Source organism: Erpetoichthys calabaricus, chromosome 7, assembly GCF_900747795.2.
Source record: "Erpetoichthys calabaricus chromosome 7, fErpCal1.3, whole genome shotgun sequence".
Classification (NCBI taxonomy): Eukaryota; Metazoa; Chordata; class Cladistia; order Polypteriformes; family Polypteridae; genus Erpetoichthys; species Erpetoichthys calabaricus.
In genome coordinates this window covers 187,529,318-187,553,113 of record NC_041400.2, presented here as the reverse complement: position 1 = coordinate 187,553,113, position 23,796 = coordinate 187,529,318, and the positions used below count along the sequence as shown (strand labels likewise).

At 41.6% G+C, this 23,796-nt stretch overlaps 1 protein-coding gene across 1 annotated transcript in view; it reads left to right on the top strand.

Annotated features, from left to right (window-relative positions):
- The window catches only part of dnah6 (dynein, axonemal, heavy chain 6), a 439,386-nt gene that overhangs the window by 240,290 nt on the left and 175,300 nt on the right, over window positions 1-23,796 (top strand). Inside the window, exons 49-54 of the mRNA XM_051929949.1 lie at window positions 176-418; window positions 633-800; window positions 12,099-12,334; window positions 17,219-17,480; window positions 19,065-19,188; window positions 22,562-22,758. Of these exons, the coding sequence (XP_051785909.1) occupies window positions 176-418; window positions 633-800; window positions 12,099-12,334; window positions 17,219-17,480; window positions 19,065-19,188; window positions 22,562-22,758 (1,230 nt within the window). The remainder of the gene's footprint in view (window positions 1-175; window positions 419-632; window positions 801-12,098; window positions 12,335-17,218; window positions 17,481-19,064; window positions 19,189-22,561; window positions 22,759-23,796) is intronic.

Sequence of the window (23,796 nt, the reverse complement as noted above, 5' to 3'; positions counted from 1 at the left end):
TTCTAAAGAGACACTCAGTGCACACATGACAATAAATGTAGACTTCAATCTCAACAATTAATTCCTTTATAAGTAGTTATCAGTTCAAATATTAATATTTTGTTGTTAAAGAATGACATGTTTTGGAAAATCAGTGTAAATATTTTGCATTTACTGTAATATCCCATTTTTGCAGTGGCCAAGAGAAGCTCTTCTGTCTGTGTCCAAAACTTTCTTCAAGAATATTGATCTTGGCAGTGATGAAGTGAAGGAGCGGTTATCAGAAATGTGTGTTGAGATTCACATGAGCGTGACCGACATGGCCGAACAGTATTACGCGGAGCTGCGTCGACGATATTACACAACCCCGACCTCGTACTTAGAACTCATCAACCTGTACTTGTCCATGCTGGGGGAAAAACGACAACAGCTGGTCACGGTGAGATGTTGTGTTCGACTCAACTCACCCTACCTGTTTTATTTATTTATTTATTTTTTGATTGATTTATTTATTAATTTATGTATGTATGAATGTATGTTGTTAATAACAGAAGAAATAAATTATCTATCTGAGCAAAGAATGTGCTTTGTTTCATAAAAGCAAGGTCAGAGTGCATCGTAAACATATTTCTTTTCTTCATTTGTCAATGCAGGCAAGAGATCGTGTTAAAAATGGTTTAACGAAACTACTTGAAACCAACGAAATAGTAGACAAACTAAAGATCGAGCTGTCCGCTCTGGAGCCCAACCTGAAGAAGAAGTCGGAGGATGTGAACGCTTTGATGGAGAAGCTCACAGCTGACCAAGAAGCTGCCGATAAGGTGTGTATATATGCTGAGCTGCCAGTTTATTAGGTACACCTGCCATCTTAGATTAGTTAATTTAATTATAAATTACATTTAAAACAACCAACATTGACCAAAGTGCTGTACTTTGCGTCTCCTTTTATCTTGGACCCGGAAGTACTTCTGGTACCAGGGCGTAGCCCAATGGAAGCACTTATGGGTCAATCAGAAGTCCCAAAAAATCAAGGAGCACAGCTACTAGTAGCATCCATGGACTCTAACAGGACTACTCTATGGCACTACAACTCCCAGCATGCTCTGCAGTGTGTCCACTGGTGTACCTGTGGTGTACCTATCAGTATGGGGTTAGCATGTAGCTTGATCAATTCAGCTCTCCCCATCCTTCCTTCAAGTTGACATCCCAGCCTGATAGTGTTCCATCATCTAATCCTGCCTGGATGCCAGCATATCCACCCTTCAGATGACCTCCATTTCCATAGATGCTTGTGTAGGCATGGAACCTCCTATTTGCCATGTGGGCCTCTTGGCCAGGCAGAAGAAGGAAGCCCACCACCAGTAGCTCACAGATAGATAGATAGATAGATAGATAGATAGATAGATAGATAGATAGATAGATAGATAGATAGATAGATAGATAGATAGATAGATAGATAGATAGATAGATAGATAGATAGATAGATAGATAGATAGATACTTTATTAATCCCAAGGGGAAATTCACAAAATTTTCACAAATTCACATTCAGCTTGCTGCATACCTGTGCTTTAATTGGAGCAAAGGATTCCACCACACTGGAGCTCTGTCCTCTGTGGTGGTTGGGTCATAACAAGATGTCACCTTCTGGGTATGGTCCGGTTTTATGGCAAGGGCCAGAGCCTCCTCTTGGGTGCCTTGGGCAGGGTGACGTGTCCTCACATGAAATATAGGTAAAAAGAGAAGACACAGTTGGCGACAGTGCCCCCTCTGTCCCAGAGTGGTATCACTTACCTCAGCAAGCCAAAAAGCTGATTGCCAGTTGTGGACCACCAGGGGCTACACCGCCGGCGCCCAAACCCGACACACACAGGCGTGGGACACAAGTTCAAGGCACATACATTTTTATTTTTTATTTTTCCCTCGTGGGAAACGCCTGCCCCTGTTTCTCACAAGCATATCACAGTCACAGCACACTTCTTCTTTCTTCTTCTCTTTCTCTTTTTCCTTCTCCACTCATCCAGACAAGCTTCATCTACTCCAACTCAACTCTGGCTCCTGTAGTAGTGGCTGCTGGCTCCTTTTATAAGGCACCAGGAAGTGCTCCAGGTGCTCGATGTTCCACTCCGGGTGAAGAGCTACCCAGAAGGGCTCAGCAGTAGCTACAGCATCCCCTGGCGGCGCCCACGAAACCCAACAGGACTGTGTCACACTCCTAACTCCCATGGATCCCTGCGGCAGTCCGAGGCACTGCTGGAACCCAGGGGGGCTGCTACCGAGCACTCCTGGGGAGGTATCGTTCTGGATATGCTCCCCCACCACCGGTCCTTCCAGTGTGGAGGTGTCCCACACAGTGTAGAATAAAACAGAAGAACATAAAAAAAGGTTTGGGGTAACATTAGAACAATCTGGTTGAGAACAGGCCATTCAGCCCAACAAAGCTCACCAGTCCTGTCCACTTATTTCTTCCAAAACAACATCAAGTCGAGTTTTGAATGTCCCTAAAGTTCAATTGTCTACCACACTACTTGGTCACTTATTCCATGTGTCTGTGGTTCTCTGTGTGAAAAATGACTTCCTAATGTTTGTGTGAAATTTATCCTTAACAAGTGCAGGTTAGGTGCATTAGCGATTCTAAATTGTCCCTAGTGTGTGTTTGGTGTGTGTGTGTGTGTGCGCCCTGCCCAGGGTTTGTCTCCTGCCTTGCGCCCTGTGTTGGCTGGGATTGGCTCCAGCAGACCCCCGTGACCTTGTGTTAGGATATAGCGGGTTGGATAATGGATAGATGGATGGATATATCTTAGGATGGCGCAGTGGTAGCGCTGCTGCCTCACAGTTAGGAGACCTGAGGTTCACTTCCCAGGTCCTCCCTGCATGGAGTTTGTATGTTCTCCCCGTGTCTGCGTGGGTTTCCTCCCACAGTCCAAAGACATGCAGGTTAGGTGTATTGGCGATCCTAAATTGTGCTTGGTGTGTGGGTGTGTGTGTGCCCTGCAGTGGACTGGCACCCTGCCTGGGGTTTGTCTCCTGCCTTGCGCCCAGTGTTGGCTGGCATTGACTCCAGCAGACCCCTGTGACCCTGTAGTTAGGATATAGCAGGTTGGATAATGGATGAATGAAGTTTCCAACTGTGTCCCCGTGTTCTCGATGAACTCATTTTAAACTCACAGTCTCGATCCACTGGACTAATTCCCTTTATAATTGAAGAGCTGAGTTGCAAAATCAGCTAAGTACAGGAGACTTGTGAACTTTTTGTGAAAGTATTTGAAATGATATTTTTGAAACTCTTTTTGCAGAATGTTGGTTGTTACATTAGTGAAGGTCAATTGCTGGACATCTCAGAAATCTGAATATTTTACATTTTTGTAAAAAATAGGAAAAAAAAACGTGTTTTTGTTGTCTGTTCCAATGATTGGGAGGTAGAACTCTTTAACTTTTTCTGATTGCGGATTGTCCATATTGACTCCCATTTTGCTAAGCAACATTTCGACATCCTTTGCTTTTGCTGGATTAACACAACAATTCAGTGGAAGTGGGTCAGCTGACAAGTTTTTTTATTTTGCTGCCACGTTTCACAATAGTGTGACTGCAAAAGTCGCCCGAATACGTGGTCTTTATGTTTATGTTGCTTCTTGTTATTTCCGCCACTCCAACTTTTGTCAAGTGAAATGGGAGCTTTTTTTTTGCAGACTTTTGCAGTATTAAGAAAATGTTTTGAAATATCTTACATAGTATTCAACAGTGGTCGCTCGCTTTGTTGGATTTTTCTTTCGTGGAGATTTCGGCTTTGTAATGCACATCTGGACCAGAATAAAAGCATCTTGGCTCCGTTTCCCTTGGTTTTTGTAAATGTCGTTGTGAAACTTTTCAACATCGGCCAATGTCGCATTTCATTCCACGATGCCTACCAACACCTGCATGATTGCAAGAAATCTTTGGCGTCTTTTCAGTGCCGCTATATCGCTTCTTCTTTTCTACGTTTCTTTTCCAATTCTCAGGATTTCTGCTTCTTTTCCTGGGATTTTTTGATTTAGAAATTGGCTCATCAAACTCCATATTTACGTGCGCCATTTTTTTGTCACTCGGCGAATGCGCTGAGATGATTGGCGGGTGTACTTAGCAGGTTTTGGAACTAAGCTGTTTATGTATTTAACAGGTTTTGGAACTCACATCAAAATTTATAGCACTATATTTTGGTACTTAGCAGGTTTTGAAGCCCACTTCAATACCAAGCACATGGCCGACCCTTTGATGAGTCACAACCATGCTTCACCTAAAGTTTGCCAAAAAATGTACTTAGCAGGTTTTGGAACTCACCTCTTCAATTTTAAACACCTCAGTCAGGTCTCCTCTTATTCTTCTTTTAATTAAACTGTGAAGGCTCAGCTCTTTTAATCTTTCCTCATACCTTATCCCCTGTAGCCCCTGAATCAGCCTAGTTGCTCTTCTCTGGTCCTTTTCTAGTGCTGTTATGTCCTTTTTGTGGCCTGGAGACCAAAACTGCACCCAGGACTCCGGATGAGGCCTCACTAGTGTGTTATAAAGCTTGAGCAGAACCTCCTGTGACTTGTACTCCACACATCAAGGCGCTATATAACCTGACATTCTGTTAGCCTTCTTAATGGCTTCTGAGCACTGTCTGGAAGTCGATAGCTTAGAGTCCACTGCGACTCCTAAATCCTTCTCATAAGGTGGACTCTCGATTTTCTGACCCGCCATCATGTATTCATACCTCACATTTTTACTTCCTATGTGTAATACTTTACATTTACTGACATTAAATTTCATCTTCCACAAATCTGCCCAAGCCTGTATGCTATCTGAGTCCTTCTGTAACGATATCATGGATTCCAACTTATCTGCTAATACTCCTATCTTGGTATCATCTGCAAACTTAACCAGCTTGTTCTTTATATTCCTATCTAAATCGTTTAGAGATATTAAAAATAGCAGCGGCCCCAGCACTGCCCCCTGCTGGTCACCACTCTTAACATTACCAAATTCTGATGAGGTTCCTCACACCATCACCTTCTGCTTCCTGTGTCAGAGCCAATTCTGCACCCACCTACACACCACACCCTGAACTGCCACTTCTTTTAGTTTGATGCCCCACCTCTCATGTGGCACCTTATCAAATGCTTTCTGAAAGTCCACATCAATAATCTCATTTGCTCCTCTCTGGTCGTATCCTTTTGTTGCCTCCTCATAGAATTCCAGCATGTCAGTAAAACACGACCTCCATCTTCTGACCCCATGCTGACTGATCCTAATAACTCCTGTCCTTGCCAGGTGTTGCTCAATTTTATCTTTAATAATTCTTTCCATTCATTTTTCTGTGATGCACGTTAAGCTTACTGGCCTATAGTTACTTGGATCTGCCCTGTCACCATTTTTATATAATGGGATGATATTTGCCATTTTCCAGTCTTTTGGAATCTCTCCAGTGCGCAGTGACTTCCTAAAAATATGTGTCAAGGGTTTATATCTGTACTCGCTAGCCTCCTTAAGAACTCAAGGATAAATATTATCTGGTCCTGGTGATTTGTTTGATTTCAGCTTATTTAATCTGAGCAGCACTTCTCCCTCTGCAATTTCCAAATCCCTTAGTACCTCCTTAGTAGTCCCTGTTACCTCTGGGAGGTTATCCACAACACTCCGAGTTGTATTGGAAGTCTGATGTATATAGGCTGAACACGACCGGAGAAAGTATAGTCCCCTGCGGCGCTCCTGTGTTGCTGATCACAATGTCAGACCTGCAGTTCCCGAGACGCACATACTGAGGTCTGTCTGTAGTCTGTCATCAGGTAGTGAACGACAGTAGCGAACAGGGAGCCAGTGGAGCTGAGAGAGAATCGGTGTAATATGTTCAGTGGATTTAGAACAGCAGGTTATTATCCTGGCAGCAGAATTTTGAAGAAGTTGTAAGCAATGGATACATTTTTGTGGGATGCCAGATAGAATAGCATTACAGTAATCTATACGTGAGGTGACTCGGGCATTAACCGATACTTCAGTACTGTGTAACGTAAGAACAGGACAAAGTCTAGAAATGTTTCGGAGATGGAAGAAGGCAGTCCGAGAAATGTTACTTATATGGGAGGAATTATTTAATAATAATAATTATTATTATTATTTGATAATTACCATTATCCTCTTTAATAAAACCCCTGTGTGCGTCCAGTGTCCGTGTGTGTGTGTCTTCTGGTGAAGTGCGCATGCGCAGGGCATGGTGCGACGCTTCAAAGCAGATGCTTCAAAGGCTGCCTGATGCGTCACACAAGACAGAGCGGGCGGGACCAATACAATATCGCAAGGCTGATCCAATCGGATTTCTGTAAATGAGATAAGACTTAAAACAGAAAACACGAAAAATCCAATCAAGTACTGAGACGCCGAGACCAGCTTCCCCAAAGAGGTGGGATTAGTGTTTGTTGTTGTGCAAGTGTTCACTCTGAGAATGTCAGATTTGCGATTAAGAAGCTTGGCCCGGTAAAGTGTAAAGTGTCAGTCGTTGAAGGGATTTTCCTAAATATACGAATTTTCATGATATTACAATAGGATGACTTTTAAAAGTAGATTTATTTTTGCGCACATAAAATCCGTTGCTGGGGAGACGCCACACATACAATAATCACCTGCACGCCAGCACAGATTAAAATACTTGCTGGGGAACTGCACAGTACTTGCTGGAGAGATGCCACAAGCACCATTATCAGCTGCACGCCACACATTACATCAGTTGCTGGGGAGAATCTGCCGATTGCCCACTGTTGTGACAGAAAATTAAACGCATATCACGGACATAAAGCCAGTGTTACTGTCAGAGAAAATTACAGGCATTTTACAGAAATACAAACCAGTATTACTGCGAGAGAAAATTAAAGGCACACAATACAGTGACGCATATTACAGCCACATACAAGCCAGTATTACTGTAACAGAAAATATTACGGACGTAATATCTATATCTACTAACAACATCCATCCATCCATTTTCCAACCCGCTGAATCCGAACACAGGGTCACGGGGGTCTACTGGAGCCAATCCCAGCCAACACAGGGCACAAGGCAGGAACCAATCCCTGGGCAGGGTGCCAACCCACCGCAGGACACACACAAACACACCCACACACCAAGCACACACTAGGGCCAATTTAGAATCGCCAATCCACCTAACCATCATGTCTTTGGACTGTGGGAGGAAACCGGAGCGCCCGGAGGAAACCCATGCAGACACGGGGAGAACATGCAAACTCCACACTGGGAGGACCCGGGAAGCGAACCCCGGTCCCCAGGTCACCCAACTGCGAGGCAGCAGCGCTACCCACTGCGCCACCGTGCCTCCCTACTAACAACATGCCACCCAAAAAAGAAGAAAAAGAAAATGAGCGTCATTAAAATGCTAAAAGAAAAAGACTCAGAAGAGCAAATAGATCTATAGAGGAGCAGGAAAATGAGCATAAAGAAAATTATCAAAAAGAATGCACTACTGTTCTAGCGCCCGTTATTGTAACGGGCTTAATGTCTAGTTAGTGTATAAATGGATATAAATAATTGCATTTAAACGGTTTGCCAAAATCTGTTGTATGTAAATGATGCTGTTTTAAACGTTATTATCTTTTTCATCAGAAAACCAGGTTTCCACGTCTACCTGTATTAGTTTAAATGACACTTTTGCCACTCACAATATGGCGTACGCGCCGATGTATTGTGTCGACTGGGCAACACAGTGAATGTGGCGTCTACCTATAGTGCATCTGGAAAGTATTCCCAGCGCATCACTTTTTCCACATTTTGTTATCTTACAGCCTTATTCCAAAATGGATTAAATTCATTTTTTTCCTCAGAATTCTCCACACAACACCCCATAATGACAACGTGAAAAAAGTTTACTTGAGGTTTTTGCAAATTTATTGAAAATAAAAAACTGAGAAATCCCATGTCTATAAGTATTCACAGCCTTTGCTCAATACTTTGTCGATGCACCTTTGGCAGCAATTCCAGCCTCAAGTCTTGTTGAATATGATGCCACAAGCTTGGCACACCTATCCTTGGCCAGTTTCGCCCATTCCTCTTTGCAGCACCTCTCAAGCTCCATCAGGTTGGATGGGAAGCGTCGGTGCACAGCCATTTTAAGATCTCTCCAGAGATGTTCAATCAGATTCAAGTCTGGGCTCTGGCTGGGCCACTCAAGGACATTCACAGAGTTGTCCTGAAGCCACTCCTTTGATATCTTGGCTGTGTGCTTAGGGTCGTTGTCCTGCTGAGAGATAAACCGTCGCCCCAGTCTGAGGTCAAGAGCGCTCTGGAGCAGGTTTTCATCCAGGATGTCTCTGTTCATTGCTGCAGTCATCTTTCCCTTTATCCTGACTAGTCTCCCAGTCCCTGCTGCTGAAAAACATCCCCACAGCATGATGCTACCACCACCATGCTTCACTGTAGGGATGGTATTGGCCTGGTGATGAGCGGTGCCTGGTTTCCTCCAAACGTGACGCCTGGCATTCACACCAAAGAGTTCAATCTTAGTCTCATCAGACCAGAGAATTTTCTTTCTCATGGTCTGAGAGTCCATCAGGTGCCTTTTGGCAAACTCCAGGTGGGCTGCCATGTGCCTTTTACTAAGGAGTGGCTTCCGTCTGGCCACTCTACCATACAGGCCTGATTGGTGGATTGCTGCAGAGATGGTTGTCCTTCTGGAAGGTTCTCCTCTTTCCACAGAAGACCTCTGGAGCTCTGACAGAGTGACCATCAGGTTCTTGGTCACCTCCCTGACTAAGGCCCTTCTCCCCCCGACCGCTCAGTTTAGATGGCCGGCCAGCTCTAGGAAGAGTCCTGGTGGTTTCGAACTTCTTCCACTTATGGATAATGTCGGCCACTGTGCTCATTGGGACCTTCAAAGCAGCAGAAATTTTTCTGTAACCTTCCCCAGATTTGTGCCTCGAGACAATCCTGTCTCAGAGGTCTACAGACAGTTCCTTTGACTTCATGCTTGGTTTGTGCTCTGACATGAACTGTCAACTGTGGGACCTTATGTAGACAGGTGTGTGCCTTTCCAAATCATGTCCAGTCAACTGAATTTACCACAGGTGGACTCCAATTAAGCTGCAGAAACATCTCAAGGATGATCAGGAGAAACAGGATGCACCTGAGCTCAATTTTGATCTTCATGGCAAAGGTTGTGAATACTTATGTACATGTGCTTTCTCAATTTTTTTATTTTTCATAAATTTGCAAAAATCTCAAGTAAACTTTTTTCACGTTGTCATTATGGGGTGTTGTGTGTAGAATTCTGAGGGAAAAAATTAATTTAATCCATTTTGGAATAAGGCTGTAAAATAAGAAAAAGTGGAAAAAGTGATGCGCTGGGAATACTTTCCGGATGCATTGTAGATATGTCTATGGGCAGGAGGAGGAGAGCTCATTTGGAGCCGGAGGTGGAAATGACTTCTTTGGTAGGTGGCTTCATGGAGACCAGAATTGGAAGTGATATGTCCTAGGATGGAGGTTCTTCAGATGGTCTGCAGAGGGACAGAAGAGAGAGCGTTAAAAGACAGCGCCATCCTCTGGTCCGGAGGATTCACACATTTATTCGAGCCCATAAACTGTCTCCCATGCGCATGTTTGTGACACGTGGCACGCCCGCATGACACTGGTCACGCTCCTTATGGACCATGAAAGTTCTCTGTCCACACCCCTACCATATGCAGGGTTAGGTCGATTGGTGACTCTGAAGTGTCCCCACGTGAACATGAGTTTGCACATTCACCCCATGACAGACTCCCGCTCATGTTTAGGGTGTCCTGCCTTGTGTCTAAAAAAGCTGAGACATCCACCATCTGCCTATGAACTGAATATCAGACTTAGAAGAATGGATGCCTGCCTGGCTATTTTCCCCTAATTATGGTATCTTTCAAATCATTTCTGTAACGGTACCATGACCATATTTAACCGATTAATTTGAAGTCCATCACTCTTGGCTGCTGCCGCGTGTTTAAGTCTGCGTGTCGAAAGGGGCGCCCATCTGTCTCATTGCATTGAGCCTTATATGGATGAGGTCTGAGCAGTGAAGCCCAGACTGATAGCGAGGGGGGACCTCAGAGGAAAGGATACCGAATAGATGAGCCTCTGCTGTTTATAAATATTTTCTGTCGAAAACAGCTGTTTGCGTAATGCCTAAATGGTGTGGATTAAAAGCAGAACATTCCTGGCTCCCGTCCCGGCTTGCCTGCCAATTCCGTTTTAGTGACCTTGCGCAAAGTTGCTTGACCTCCATGCGCTCTTCTGGAGGAGATTATAATGTCATTATTGGCCTGATTGCCTCCGACATTGAGAGAAGTTTATTCATCGTCTCAATAAAGAGCCATCGTGTCTCATTTGGAGTGATTAGTAAGCAGAAAAAAGAGACATTTAAGCTGTGGTAACCAGTAGGGGGCGCTACTGAGTGCCAAACCCCAGACCTAATAATGCACAACAGAGTCGCAAGTTCAAATAATGGATTTTTTTAATCCACCAAACACTTTACATAACAAAGCACAGCCAATAACTATACAAACAATTCAATTCTTTCTTCTTCCTCCTCCATTTGAGTGTCACCTGCTGTCACTGTGACTCCCCAAGACATTTTATGGTATTTGGTACATCGTATTAATCCCCATGAGGTAACACAGTGGGTTCTTTTTATACTGGACTCAGAACTGCTCCTGGAGACCCGGCATGACTTGTGGGGAACATTTCTGGGTTATTTAAAAACCACGGCAGTTGTCCCCCAGCAGCGCCCCCTTGTGGCACCCAAGGTCCCCGACAGGGTTGTCCTGCCAAAACTCCAGTTCCCATGAACCCCTGTGGGTGGACAAGCCGGGATGCCTCCAGCAGAACCACCTCCTCCTAATGTAATGAGGGATGGGAATGGAACTGCTCCAGGCCTCCGGCTTTGGCTCGTCTATCCCCATGGCACCTTCCATCTTGGCATAAGGTCATGCCTACCTTCCATCTCGGCATGAAGTCTTGCCTACCCTTCCATCTTGGCATTAGGTCCTACCTACCTTCCATCTTGGCATGAGGTCATGTCTACCCTTTCATTTTGCATGAGGTCTTGCCTACCCTTCCATCTTGGCATGAGGTCCTGCCTACCCTTCCATCTTGGCATGAGGTCATGTCTACCCTTTCATTTTGCATGAGGTCTTGCCTACCCTTCCATCTTGGCATGAGGTCCTGCCTACCCTTCCATCTTGGCATGAGGTCCTACCTACCATCCATCTTGGCATGAGGTCCTGTCTACCTTCCATCTTGGCATGAGGTCATGCCTACCCTTCCATCTTGGCATGATGTCCTGCCTACCTTCCATCTTGGCATGAGGTCATGCCTACCCTTAAATCTTGGCATGAGTAAATGTCCATGCTTCCATCTTGGCATGACGTCCTGCCTACCTTCCATCTTGGCATGAGGTCTTGCCAACCCTTCCATCTTGGAATGAGGTCTTGCCTACCCTTCCATCTTGGCAGGAGGTCCTGCCTACCCTTCCATCTTGGCATGAGGTCCTACCTACCATCCATCTTGGCATGAGGTCCTGTCTACCTTCCATCTTGGCATGAGGTCATGCCTACCCTTCCATCTTGGCATGACGTCCTGCCTACCTTCCATCTTGGCATGAGGTCATGCCTACCCTTAAATCTTGGCATGAGTAAATGTCCATGCTTCCATCTTGGCATGACGTCCTGCCTACCTTCCATCTTGGCATGAGGTCTTGCCAACCCTTCCATCTTGGCATGAGGTCATGCCTGCCCTTCCATCTTGGCATGATGTCCTGCCTACCTACCATCTTGGCATGATGTCATGCCTACCCTTCCAACTTGGCATGAGTAAATGCCTATCCTTCCATCTTGGCATGAGATCATGCCTACCCTTTCATCCTGGCACAATGTCATGCCTGCTTCCCATCTTGGCATGAGGTCTTGCCTACCTTTCATCTTGGGATGAGGTCCTGCTTACCCCTCTATCTTGGCATTAGCTCATGCCTATCGTCCAGCTGGGATGCCTGTCTGTCCTCTATGGCGCTCACACTTACTTTGAAAGGAAACAAAACACTTCAGAAACACCTTTTTATTTCTTTTTTCAATGCAGGTTAGAAGAATTGTCAAGGAAGACGAAGCGATAGCTAAGGTCAAGGCAGAAGAAACACAAGCCATCAGTGCAGAAGCCCAGCGAGACTTGGATGAAGCTCTCCCGGCACTGGAAGCTGCGAATAAGGCGCTGGACTCCTTGGACAAAGCAGACATCTCAGAAATAAGAGTGTTCACAAAGCCACCGGACTTGGTCATGACTGTCATGGAAGCCATCTGCATTCTGATGGGTGCCAAGTAGGTGTCAGACGGATAGACAGATAAATAAATACAATGCCGACAAAAAAAGTATTCAGCCCCTTGGGATGTTTTCACGTTATCTTGTCATCCCAGGGAATTTAATTTTGCTTTTTTGACATTGGTCAACAGAAAAGACTCTTTAATGTCAAAGTGCCAATACATCTCTGCAAAGTGGTCTACTTTAAATCCAAATATTAAACAAAATTTACCTTCCAGTCAGTATTTAGTAGATTTTGAGCCATGACAGCCTTGAGTCTGTGTGCACCAGAGTTTTGTGGTGTAAAAGAGTCCATGAAAGGCACTTCAACCTCTAAGGTTGACTGGTACAGCATGTCGATGCACCCACCAAATGACGAAACAGCTTGGAATCCTGGTTGGCAACCCCCCCCAGGCAGACACGCGATCCACTCCCACCCTCCGGAAATGACCATCTATGGTGTTATGTGGGCGTCCCCATGACCTGGTCCAGCCACTCGGGTCCTCAACAATGACGATCCTGTGAGCCGAATCACCCTCTTGGATTGGCGCCACATGGCGCATAGTACATAGTATAGAGAAAGTATAGGAATCGTGAAAAAATGCGACCTCGAGATTTTGATGAATCTTGTCGTTTTAGACATTCCGGAGTCCGAAAATCCCCTTGGGATTATAAAGTATCTATCTATCTATCTGTTTGAAATGTGTAAACACGATAACTTGAAAACGCTTTGTCCTCAGTCAGTGAGATTTCGTACACCTGCTTTAAATCGAAAGTAAAGAATCTGATCAACTTTTGGGCCACTCCTGGTGACTGGGAATGGTAATTAACCTCAACACATTTCTGATTTTCAACTATGGCAATAAATAAAGATATAGGATTCAAATTATGTGTGGATATTTGAAATGACAAAAAATAAATAGATTTGAAATTTGAGAAAAAACACGCAACCGGAAGTAATACTTTAACTGAATATTTTCACAAATTTTCAAGTAAACTATGGATACAATTACAGATAGATGACTCACATTTTGTACAGATATTTATAATGATAAAAAGCAAACAGATATGAAGTTTGAGAAAAATTAATCAACCGGAAGTAAACCATCCAAAATTTTTTATCACGGAAATATAAATGTGTACACAATATTAGAAACTGTATTCAATATAATGCATATTCTTTCAATAATTATTATTAATTTTATGTTAATTTATACATCATCAGTTTAACAATAACATGTAAACATTGAACATGCCATGTAAATATAAAGACGAAATGCAAATAATAAGCTGCTAAGTCCCCATTGTGTTTCTCATAATACATTTATTTTATATTATTTTTTATTTTCACCATCATTATCATAATTAAATGTAGCTAAACGCAGTTTGACCGAGAGCAATTTATTGCAAGAAATATTATATAATCCTACCACTTTTTCTATGTTTTAGGTGACTCTTTTTACTTTGCATGTAATCGAGGTAACGCATATGTAATCATGGAAAAATTCGACCTCGGTTTTCGACCTCCCAAAGTGCAAAAATATTATTTTAATATAAACTTTGATTATAAATAGAGAGAAATGATTGTGTACTGATATTATCAATTAGTTATGATTAAAAAACAGATAGATAGATAGATAGATAGATAGATCAATAGATAGTTAGATAGAGATAGATAGATAGATAGATAGATAGATAGATAGATAGATAGATAGATAGATAGATAGATAGATAGATAGATAGATAGATAGATATGAAAGGCACTATATAATAGATAGATATGAAAGGCACTATTAGATAGATAGATATGAAAGGCACTATTAGATAGATAGATAGAAAGGCACTATATAATAGATAGATAGATATGAAAGGCACTATATAATAGATAGATAGATAGATAGATAGATAGATAGATAGATAGATAGATAGATAGATAGATAGATAGATAGATATGAAAGACACTATATAATAGATAGATATGAAAGGCACTATTAGATAGATAGATAGAAAGGCACTATATAATAGATAGATAGATAGATAGATAGATAGATAGATAGATAGATAGATAGATAGATAGATAGATAGATATGAAAGGCACTATAAGATAAGTAGATAGATAGATAGATATGAAAGGCACTATATGATAGATAGATAGATATGAAAGACACTATATAATAGATAGATAGATAGATATGAAAAGGCACTATATGATAGATAGATAGATAGATATGAAAGGCACTATATGATAGATAGATAGATAGATATGAAAGACACTATATAATAGATAGATAGATAGATAGATAGATAGAGAGATATGAAAGGCACTATATAATAGATAGATATGAAAGGCACTATTAGATAGATAGATAGAAAGGCACTATATAATAGATAGATAGATAGATAGATAGATAGATAGATAGATAGATATGAAAGGCACTATATAATAGATAGTTAGATAGATAGATATGAAAGGCACTATATGATAGATAGATAGATAGATAGATAGATAGATAGATAGATAGATAGATAGATAGATAGATAGATAGATAGATAGATATGAAAGGCACTATATGATAGATAGATAGATAGATAGATAGATATGAAAGACACTATATAATAGATAGATAGATAGATAGATAGATATGAAAGGCACTATATAATAGATAGATATGAAAGGCACTATTAGATAGATAGATATGAAAGGCACTATTAGATAGATAGAGATAGATAGATAGATAGATAGATAGATAGATAGATAGATAGATAGATAGATAGATAGATAGATAGATAGATAGATAGATAGATAGATAGATATGAAAGGCACTATATGATAGATAGATAGATATGAAAGGCACTATATGATAGATAGATAGATAGATAGATAGATAGATAGAAATGAAAGGCACTATATGATAGATAGATAGATAGATATGAAAGGCACTATATGATAGATAGATAGATAGATAGATAGATAGATAGATAGATAGATAGATAGATAGATAGATATGAAAGGCACTATAAGATAGATAGATAGATAGATAGATATGAAAGACACTATATGATAGATAGATAGATAGATAGATAGATAGATATGAAAGACACTATATAATAGATAGATAGATAGATATGAAAAGGCACTATATCATAGATAGATAATAATAATAATAATTCATTACATTTATATAGCACTTTTCTCAGTACTCAAAGCGCTATCCACACAGGGAGGAACCGGGAAGCGAACCCACAATCTTCCACAGTCTCCTTACTACAAAGCAGATATGAAAGGCACTATATAATAGATAGATAGATAGATATGAAAGACACTATATAATAGATAGATAGATAGATAGATAGATAGATAGATAGATAGATAGATAGATAGATAGATAGATAGATAGATAGATAGATAGATAGATAGATAGATAGATAGCTAGAACAAGAACAAGACAGCAAAAGCACCTTGAGCATGGGGAAGGTGCTATATAAATAAGATGATGATGATTATTATTATTATTATCATCATCATCAGACTAGTCCATCTGAAAGATCTTTTCAGATCTGCCAGCCATCCTGCCAGCAGACACAAAGCCAGCACCAGTGACGGGGCAGTGGGAGAGATGGGCTTCATGCTGCTTGCCTTATTGCCTCTCAGAAGTCTTCTGCCCACCCACTACACGAGCTGATCCTTCAGCAGGACAGTGGCAGGCCACTCACAGCTGCTATGCTCACAGATGGAGAATGCTGGCACACAATGCCTATCTTGGCCTAACTTCTCTCCTAACTTTAAACCCATAGATGTTTTAGATGCCCAACAAAATGTGCTTTTTAAGTTAAATGGTGTGTCATACCCCATGAGAAATGAGGTGATTAAGAGAGCTGAAGGTGAAGAGCCACACAGAGAGATGCCTGCACATCTAAATTAATAAATAAAGTAACTTAATATCACTCTCTGAATGGAAGTACAAACATGCTGTGCCTGAACACGTGATATTTTCATGGACTACAATGCTTATCTAAACTCTGTTTGCTGTTTGCTGTTGTTGTGCCACATAGTGATGCAGTAGTCAAAATGGCACATAGATATCGTAGCAGACAGAAGATGCGTTGGTCCAATTACCTGCAGTGATCCACATGTGTGTCCCTAGTTATTTTATGAATTTGTCTAATGCAGGAGTAGATATCTGAGATGTTAATTTGTGCAGTATGACAATGCATGGCGACTAAATGGTGTCCCCTCCAGGCTTGCACCCAATGCATCATCACCCTAGGACCCTGTAATGGATTAAGCAGGTTCTACAATTAGAAGGACATCATTTCTTTTCTCATCCATGTTACTTAATTTTCCTGATTTTATGTGAATACTTGACGTTGCTTATTTTCTGTTTGGCGCCCTCCCTCACCATAACCTATCGTCTATGGGGGAGGAGCGAAAGCTTTAGATTTGTCAAAAATTTCGATCTCCAGTTTTCGACGAATCACGATGATTTAGGGTCCCCTGATACCGAAAACATCGATATATCTCCATGATGGCTGTGTGTCACAGTTTCTTGAGGACGGTCGAGAGCTAAAACGACTGGACAGGAAAATACCAAACTCGAAATTTAAGCCTGTTATGAGATGACGATGTGCTGATTAGTTTTTGAGCCAAATTGCACAAGAAAAAGAGGCACTCGAGAGGATCCTTCAAATACCGTAATTCTGCAATGAATTATGAATTCTTCTCATCAGTTGCTATTCTATGATCAGATAGATCAGCATCAGAGTGGTAAATAATTACTGAAATTTTAGAGAATTGTTGTAGGTGACTTGGTCCCTAGGGTGCAAAGCCTACTGACGCTCACGTCTGACTGTTTCAGTTTTTATTCATCATTTGCTTTATATTTTTTCAATCTTTGTTCACACAGGCCTGACTGGACGACTGCAAAGCAAGTTTTGGGTGACAACAATTTCCTGAAAAAGCTTGTTGAGTTTGACAAAAACAACATAAAACCACAGGTGTTGCAGAAACTTCAAAAATACATCAACAATCCCGATTTTATCCCGGAAAAAGTAGAAAAAGTATCCAAAGCTTGCAGATCCATGTGCATGTGGGTAAGAGCGATGGATCTGTACTCAAGAGTGGCAAAAGAGGTGGAACCCAAAAGACAAAAGGCAGCAGCTGCACAGGTAAGCCATTATGAGCAGTAGGGTGCAGTCTTGAGCAGTCCCAAGTACTAACAGATGCCTGAGGAAAATGATAACACTGGCAATAGGGTGGCAGTGCGGCTCAGTGGGTAGAGCTGCTGCCTTAGGGCTCGTTTATACTTCACGCTCAGAATGCGTACGTGCACTCATCATGGCTGCCAAGCATTCCCAGCATTCATTTGACGCGTCCTCTGAGCAGGGCCTCAGAAATTAATGTGATGCATGTGTGAGTTGCAGTACCAGCTAAAAGTCGGGGGGCGCAGTGTAATAAAAGTTGGAATGTAACGTCAGAGTCTCTGTTTACTGTCGACATGTGACAGAAAGCCTCTATGCGGATCCTCTGGGATCAATGTGTGCGCTTCGATGTTTGATGAATGGCTTGATGTGGTGAAGCAAAATGCCGACATACAAATGCATTTGTGGTGCTTTTATATTCAAACGACGCATATTCCTGATCGTAATGACACGATACATTTTAAAAGTCTCACATACCATCTTCTGTGTCGTCTTTTTAGTCTGGGGCTTCCTCCTGACCGGACAGCAGCGGCAAACAGCAATAGATCACCGCACTGAACACATTACATGTATGATATTCCAACTCTCTGCACATTTAGAATCTTTAGATTTATACTTTCATGATGAAATTAATTAAAGTATGTATGTTACATTTTACAGAGAAATCGTATAATGTGACAGAGCACACATCTTTTGCAATATGGAAGAAATATCTAAATATCCAGTGGAAATTCCACAGGGACACAGCGAGAACATGCAAACTTCACACAGAAAAAAAAACAAACTCTTTGCCGTTATTTCTTTCTTTCTATCTATCTATTATATAGTGCCTTTCATATCTATCTATCTATCTATCTATCTATCTATCTATCTATCTATCTATCTATCTATCTATCTATCTATCTATCTATCTATCTATCATATAGTGCCATTCCTATCTATCTATCTATCTATCTATCTATCTATCTATCTATCTATCTATCTATCTATCTATCTATCTATCTATCTATTATATAGTGCCTTTCCTATCTATCTATCTATCTATCATATAGTGCCTTTCATATCTATCTATCTATCTATCTATCTATCTATCTATCTATCTATCTATCTATCTATCTATCTATCTATCTATCTATCTATCTATCTATCTATCATATAGTGCCTTTCATATCTATCTATCTATCTATCTATCTATCTATCTATCTATCTATCTATCTGTCTGTCTGTCTGTCTGTCTGTCTGTCTGTCTGTCTGTCATATAGTGCCTTTCATATCTATCTATCTATCTATGCTCCACTATGGTAGGTACTGTGGTAGTACAGAAGGAGGTGGTGTAGTTGTTTTTTTGGTTATTTTTTCTTTCTCATACACACAGAGGAGGATAAATTCACATTGTTATTACTGTACTGTACTGTACATGTACTGTATGTTTGTAAATCTCTACAACAGAACCTCTTTTTCTCTCTACTTGTCCTCTTGCATGTGTGTCCACAAAGTGCATCGAGTTACTTACTGATCATTATAATTTATAATTTTTTTTTTCATAAATAGGCAGAACTGGATGCCACAAAAGCTCTCCTTGCCGAGAAGCAGGGGAAACTGAAGGAAGTAGAGGATAAAATCAAAGTGCTCCAGAGTCAGTTTGAGAGCAGTGTGGCAGAAAAAGAGAACCTTGGTAATTCCAATCACTTTGTCTCATTTAATATCTGAAGTATGTTGCACGTCTTTCATTACTTTTTTAACACTTAACAGTTATGTCCATAAGTATTTGGACATTGACTTATAAATGTGAAGAATTATTATTATTGATGCAAATTTTGTATTTTTGTCTCTGTATACTGGCAAAATGGATTTGAAATGAAGCAATCGAATCAGAAGTATTGAGTTTCAGCTTCAATTTAAGGGGTGTGATGGAGGGCTGCGGCCCTTGCCTGGGCTGGGAGTCTGACATAGTCTAAGGACCGGGAGAGCAGATGTGTACAGGACGCTGCCTCCCCCAGATCACTAAAGGGCAGCTCCCCTGGGTTGCTGTGCCTCCACGGATTTCCACAGGGCTTCATGAGAGATGGAGTTTGGGACGGCCCTGTTGGTCTCCGTGGGGGCTGCCAGGGGGAGCTGCACAGCCCAGCTTCCAGCACACCTGAGAGTGATTCCAGGTAACGCTGATGAGCCACCTGGAGCACTCCCAGGTTTAACATATAAGGAGCCGCCTCACTGCATTTGGAGAGCCAGAGTCGGGAGGAAGAGGATGAAGCTGACCAGAGGGGGAGTGGAAGTGGAAGGAGGAAGAGAGAAGGAAGGAAGGAAGGACGGACAGTGTTCTATTGTACTTTGGTGCTTGGGAACTGTGCTGTATTGTGGAGAGCAAGCAAAAAAGCGTTTCCCATGTGAATCAACGTGTGTTGTGTGGCAAACTTGTGTCGGCATCTGTCTGTGTAGGGGTTTGAGTGGCTGGAGTGCCCTCTGGTGGCCACAGTTGTTTAACAAAAATATTGCATTAAACTTTCAGAAGTTACAGCCATTTTTTCCCCAGAGTCCCTCCATTTTCATTGGCTCAAATGTAATTGGCCATGCTTCTGACAAACGGTGTCACTGCCAGGTGTGGCCCATTCCATATCAAATTAGATATTAGATAGAAGGTCTCGAGTTGATTCAAAGCACTGAATTTGCATTTGGTTGCTGTTGACTGGAACTCAACATGAGGTCCAAAGAGTTATCAATGCAAGTGAAGGAGGCCATCATTAGGCCGGAACAAAAACAAAATAAACCAATTAGAGAGATAGGTGACACTTCAGGAGTGCCCAAATCTACCATTTGGTACATTCTTAAAATGAAGAGAATACACTGGTGAGCTCAGCAACACCCAAAGGCCTGGGAGACTAAACTAAAGTGGATGATCACAGTTAAGAACCAACACAACATCTGGCCAGGTCAAGAGCCCTTCTTGAGATAGTCACTGTCAAAGTTGACAGTCGAGAGATGCCATCATGAATGTAAATACAGAAGAGTTACCTCGAGATGCAAACCACTGGTAACACTGAAGAGCAGGAAGACCAGATTAGATTGTTCCAGAAAACGTCTTAAAAAGCCTGCCAAGTTCTAGAATAAAGTACCTTGGACAGATGAAACCACTTGTAGCAGAATGATGGGAAGAGAAAAGTATGGAGAAGGAAAGGGGCAGCTCATGATCTGAAGCATTCCACGTCATCTATCAAACATGGTGGAGGCTGTGTTATGGCCTGGTCGTGCATGGCTGCGAACAGAAGTCGGCTGCTTCTGTTTTTTGATGATGTGACTGCTGACAGAAGTAGCAGAGTGAATTCTGAAGTGTGCAAGGCGCTATACTGTCAGTTCAGATTCAGACAAATGCTGCAAAACTGATTGGAAAGTCGCTTTATAGTGCAAATGGTTAATGAACCAAAAAACATACTGCCAAAGCTGCATACTGGAGAAGTTGGAGTCAGAGTCGGTTGTGGCATAAACTGAGAATTGTTGGAGTTTGGTGATACCATAAATTGAGAAGTTTGATTCAGAGTTAGTGGCACCTTAGATTGCAAAGTCATACTCAGAGTTGGTGGTACCATAAATAGAGAAGTCAGGGTTAGAGGTGCCCTAAATTGAAAAGTTGGAGTCAGTAGAACCATAGACAAGTCGGAGTTGCAGGTGGTGGTACCATAAATTGAGAAGTTGGAGTTGGTGGTGCCATAAACTGAGAATTCAGTGTTGGAGTTTGGTGGTACCTTAAATTGAGAATCTGGATTCATAATCGGTGGCACCATAGATTGCAAAGCCATAGTCAGAGTTGGTGGTACCATAAATAAAGAAGTCAGGGTCAGAGTTGATGGGGCCATAAATTGAAAAGTATGAGACGGAAGAGCCATAGAGAAGTCAGAGTTGCAGGTGGTGGTACCATAAATTGAGAAGTCTGAGTCGGTGGTGCCATAAACTGAAGTGTTGGAGTTGGAGTCGATGGCACCATAGATTGCAAAGTCATAATCAGAGTTGATGGTGCCATAAATTGAAAAGTCGGAGTCAGTAGAACCATAAAGAAGTCAGAGTTGCAGGTGGTGATACCATAAATTGAGAAGTTGGAGTTGGTGGTGCCATAAACTGAGAATTCAGTGTTGGAGTTTGGTGGTACCTTAAATTGAGAAGCTGGATTCGTAGTCGGTGGCACCATGATTTGCAAAGTCATAGTCAGAGTTGGTGGTACCATAAATAGAGAAGTCAGGGTCAGAGTTGATGGGGCCATAAATTGAAAAGTATGAGTTGGGAGAACCATAGAGAAGTCAGAGTTGCAGGTGGTGGTACCATAAATTGAGAAGTCTGAGTCGGTGGTGCCATAAACTGAAGTGTTGGAGTTGGAGTCGATGGCACCATAGATTGCAAAGTCATAATCAGAGTTGATGGGGCCATAAATTGAAAAGTTGGAGTCAGTAGAACCATAAAGAAGTCAGAGTTGCAGGTGGTGATACCATAATTTGAGAAGTTGGAGTTGGTGGTGCCATAAACTGAGAATTCAGTGTTGAAGTTTGGTGGTACCTTAAATTGAGAAGCTGGATTCGTAGTCGGTGGCACCATAGATTGCAAAGTCATAGTCAGAGTTGGCGGTACCATAAATAGAGAAGTCAGGGTCAGAGTTGATTATGCCATAAATTGAAAAGTCGGAGTTGGTAGAATCCTAGAGAAGTTGGAGTTGTAGGTGGTGGTATCATAAATTGAGAAGATGAAGTTGGTGGTTCCATTAACTGAGATGTCGGAGTCATGTATTGACTCTGCAGCACTGAGTGTTGTCACAAAAAGACTCGGGAAACATCAAAATTGGGTAATTTTGATGAATTGTGATTGGTTCAATGTCCAAAACAGAACTTTTTTGATAGTGAGAACATGGCTCGCCACCCCCTGGTCTAGTGTGGTACTACCATTATTCAGGCCCTCGGGGTGCCTCCCAATCGCACGTGTGTCACAGTGTAGAGTAAAGAGTTTTTCGTCTAACACATGCTATTTCTTGTCTTGTTGACAGTTCATATATATGTGTTTTATTTTAGCAAAAAAGATGGCTTTAACCCAGGCTCAACTCAATCGGGCAGGAAAGCTGACCTCAGCTTTAGGGGACGAGCAGGTCCGCTGGCAGGAAAGTGTCACCAACTTTGAAGAAGAAATCTCCAATGTGATTGGCAACGTCTTTCTTGCTGCTGCTTGTGTTGCGTATTATGGAGCCTTTACAGCACATTACAGGCAGCTGGTATGTATGCCTTCACACCAGGCATTTTCTGTTTTTATTAATGAAACAATATATTAAAGACTGGCACGTTCTATAATGAACATCATACCAAAGAGATTTACTACATCTGTATTTTTTAGCTTTAAATCAGGCAAGTTGAGGGTCGCGCAGTGATTTGGGGGCAGAGGGTGGAACTGACCACCTTCTGGTATGGAGAACCATTAACACGTCACTGCACCACACTGCCCACTTTATATACTGCTCAAAAAAATGAAAGGCACACTTTTCAATCCGAGTATAGCATCAAGTCAATGAACCTTCTGGGCTATTGATCTGGTCACTTCCTACAGTCTTTAACATGTCTGTCCATTCTACCACTTCCTTATTATATTTTTCTACACTACCTTTTTATCAATGGCACCACACATTTATATAATGTCTTAAGCTCAATAAATATTTTTCTTTATCTCATCCACACAGAACCAATTTACCATTTTGTTTTCATTTGTCAGACACTTGTGCTAATATCACATCTAATTCATAATGCATAGTAGGCACTGAAAAAAAACCTTGTAAATGACTAACACCCTTTTTCCAGCAGAGGGTGCCAGTCAGCTATTTTGATTTTGATTTTTGTGCCATTCATTCAGTAGTTCTAAAGATACTTATATTTGCAAGCTTTCAGGCCCCTTCTTCAGGCAAGATGTAATCAGGCCTGAGTTGTCTCGAAAGCTTGCATATTGTAATCTTTTTAGTTAGCCAATAAAAGGGGTCATTTTGCTTGACTTTTCACTACATTTAGATAGTTTAAAATCTTGTATGTATGATGACAGCTACCCTGCAGGTAAAAAGGATGACTAAAGGATTAATTATTTATTATCCAACTTAATAAAGGGATAAGTGTATGTGTGTCCATCTAGGTGGTTATGCTTCTGTCAATCCAAAAGACAGGGCATCAAAAACGTTTTTAGTAATAAAATGCATTGCATTTGTCATTCCAACAGATGGAGCATCACACACATTAACACTGCTTTTTCAAAACCCATAACAAATGGTGTA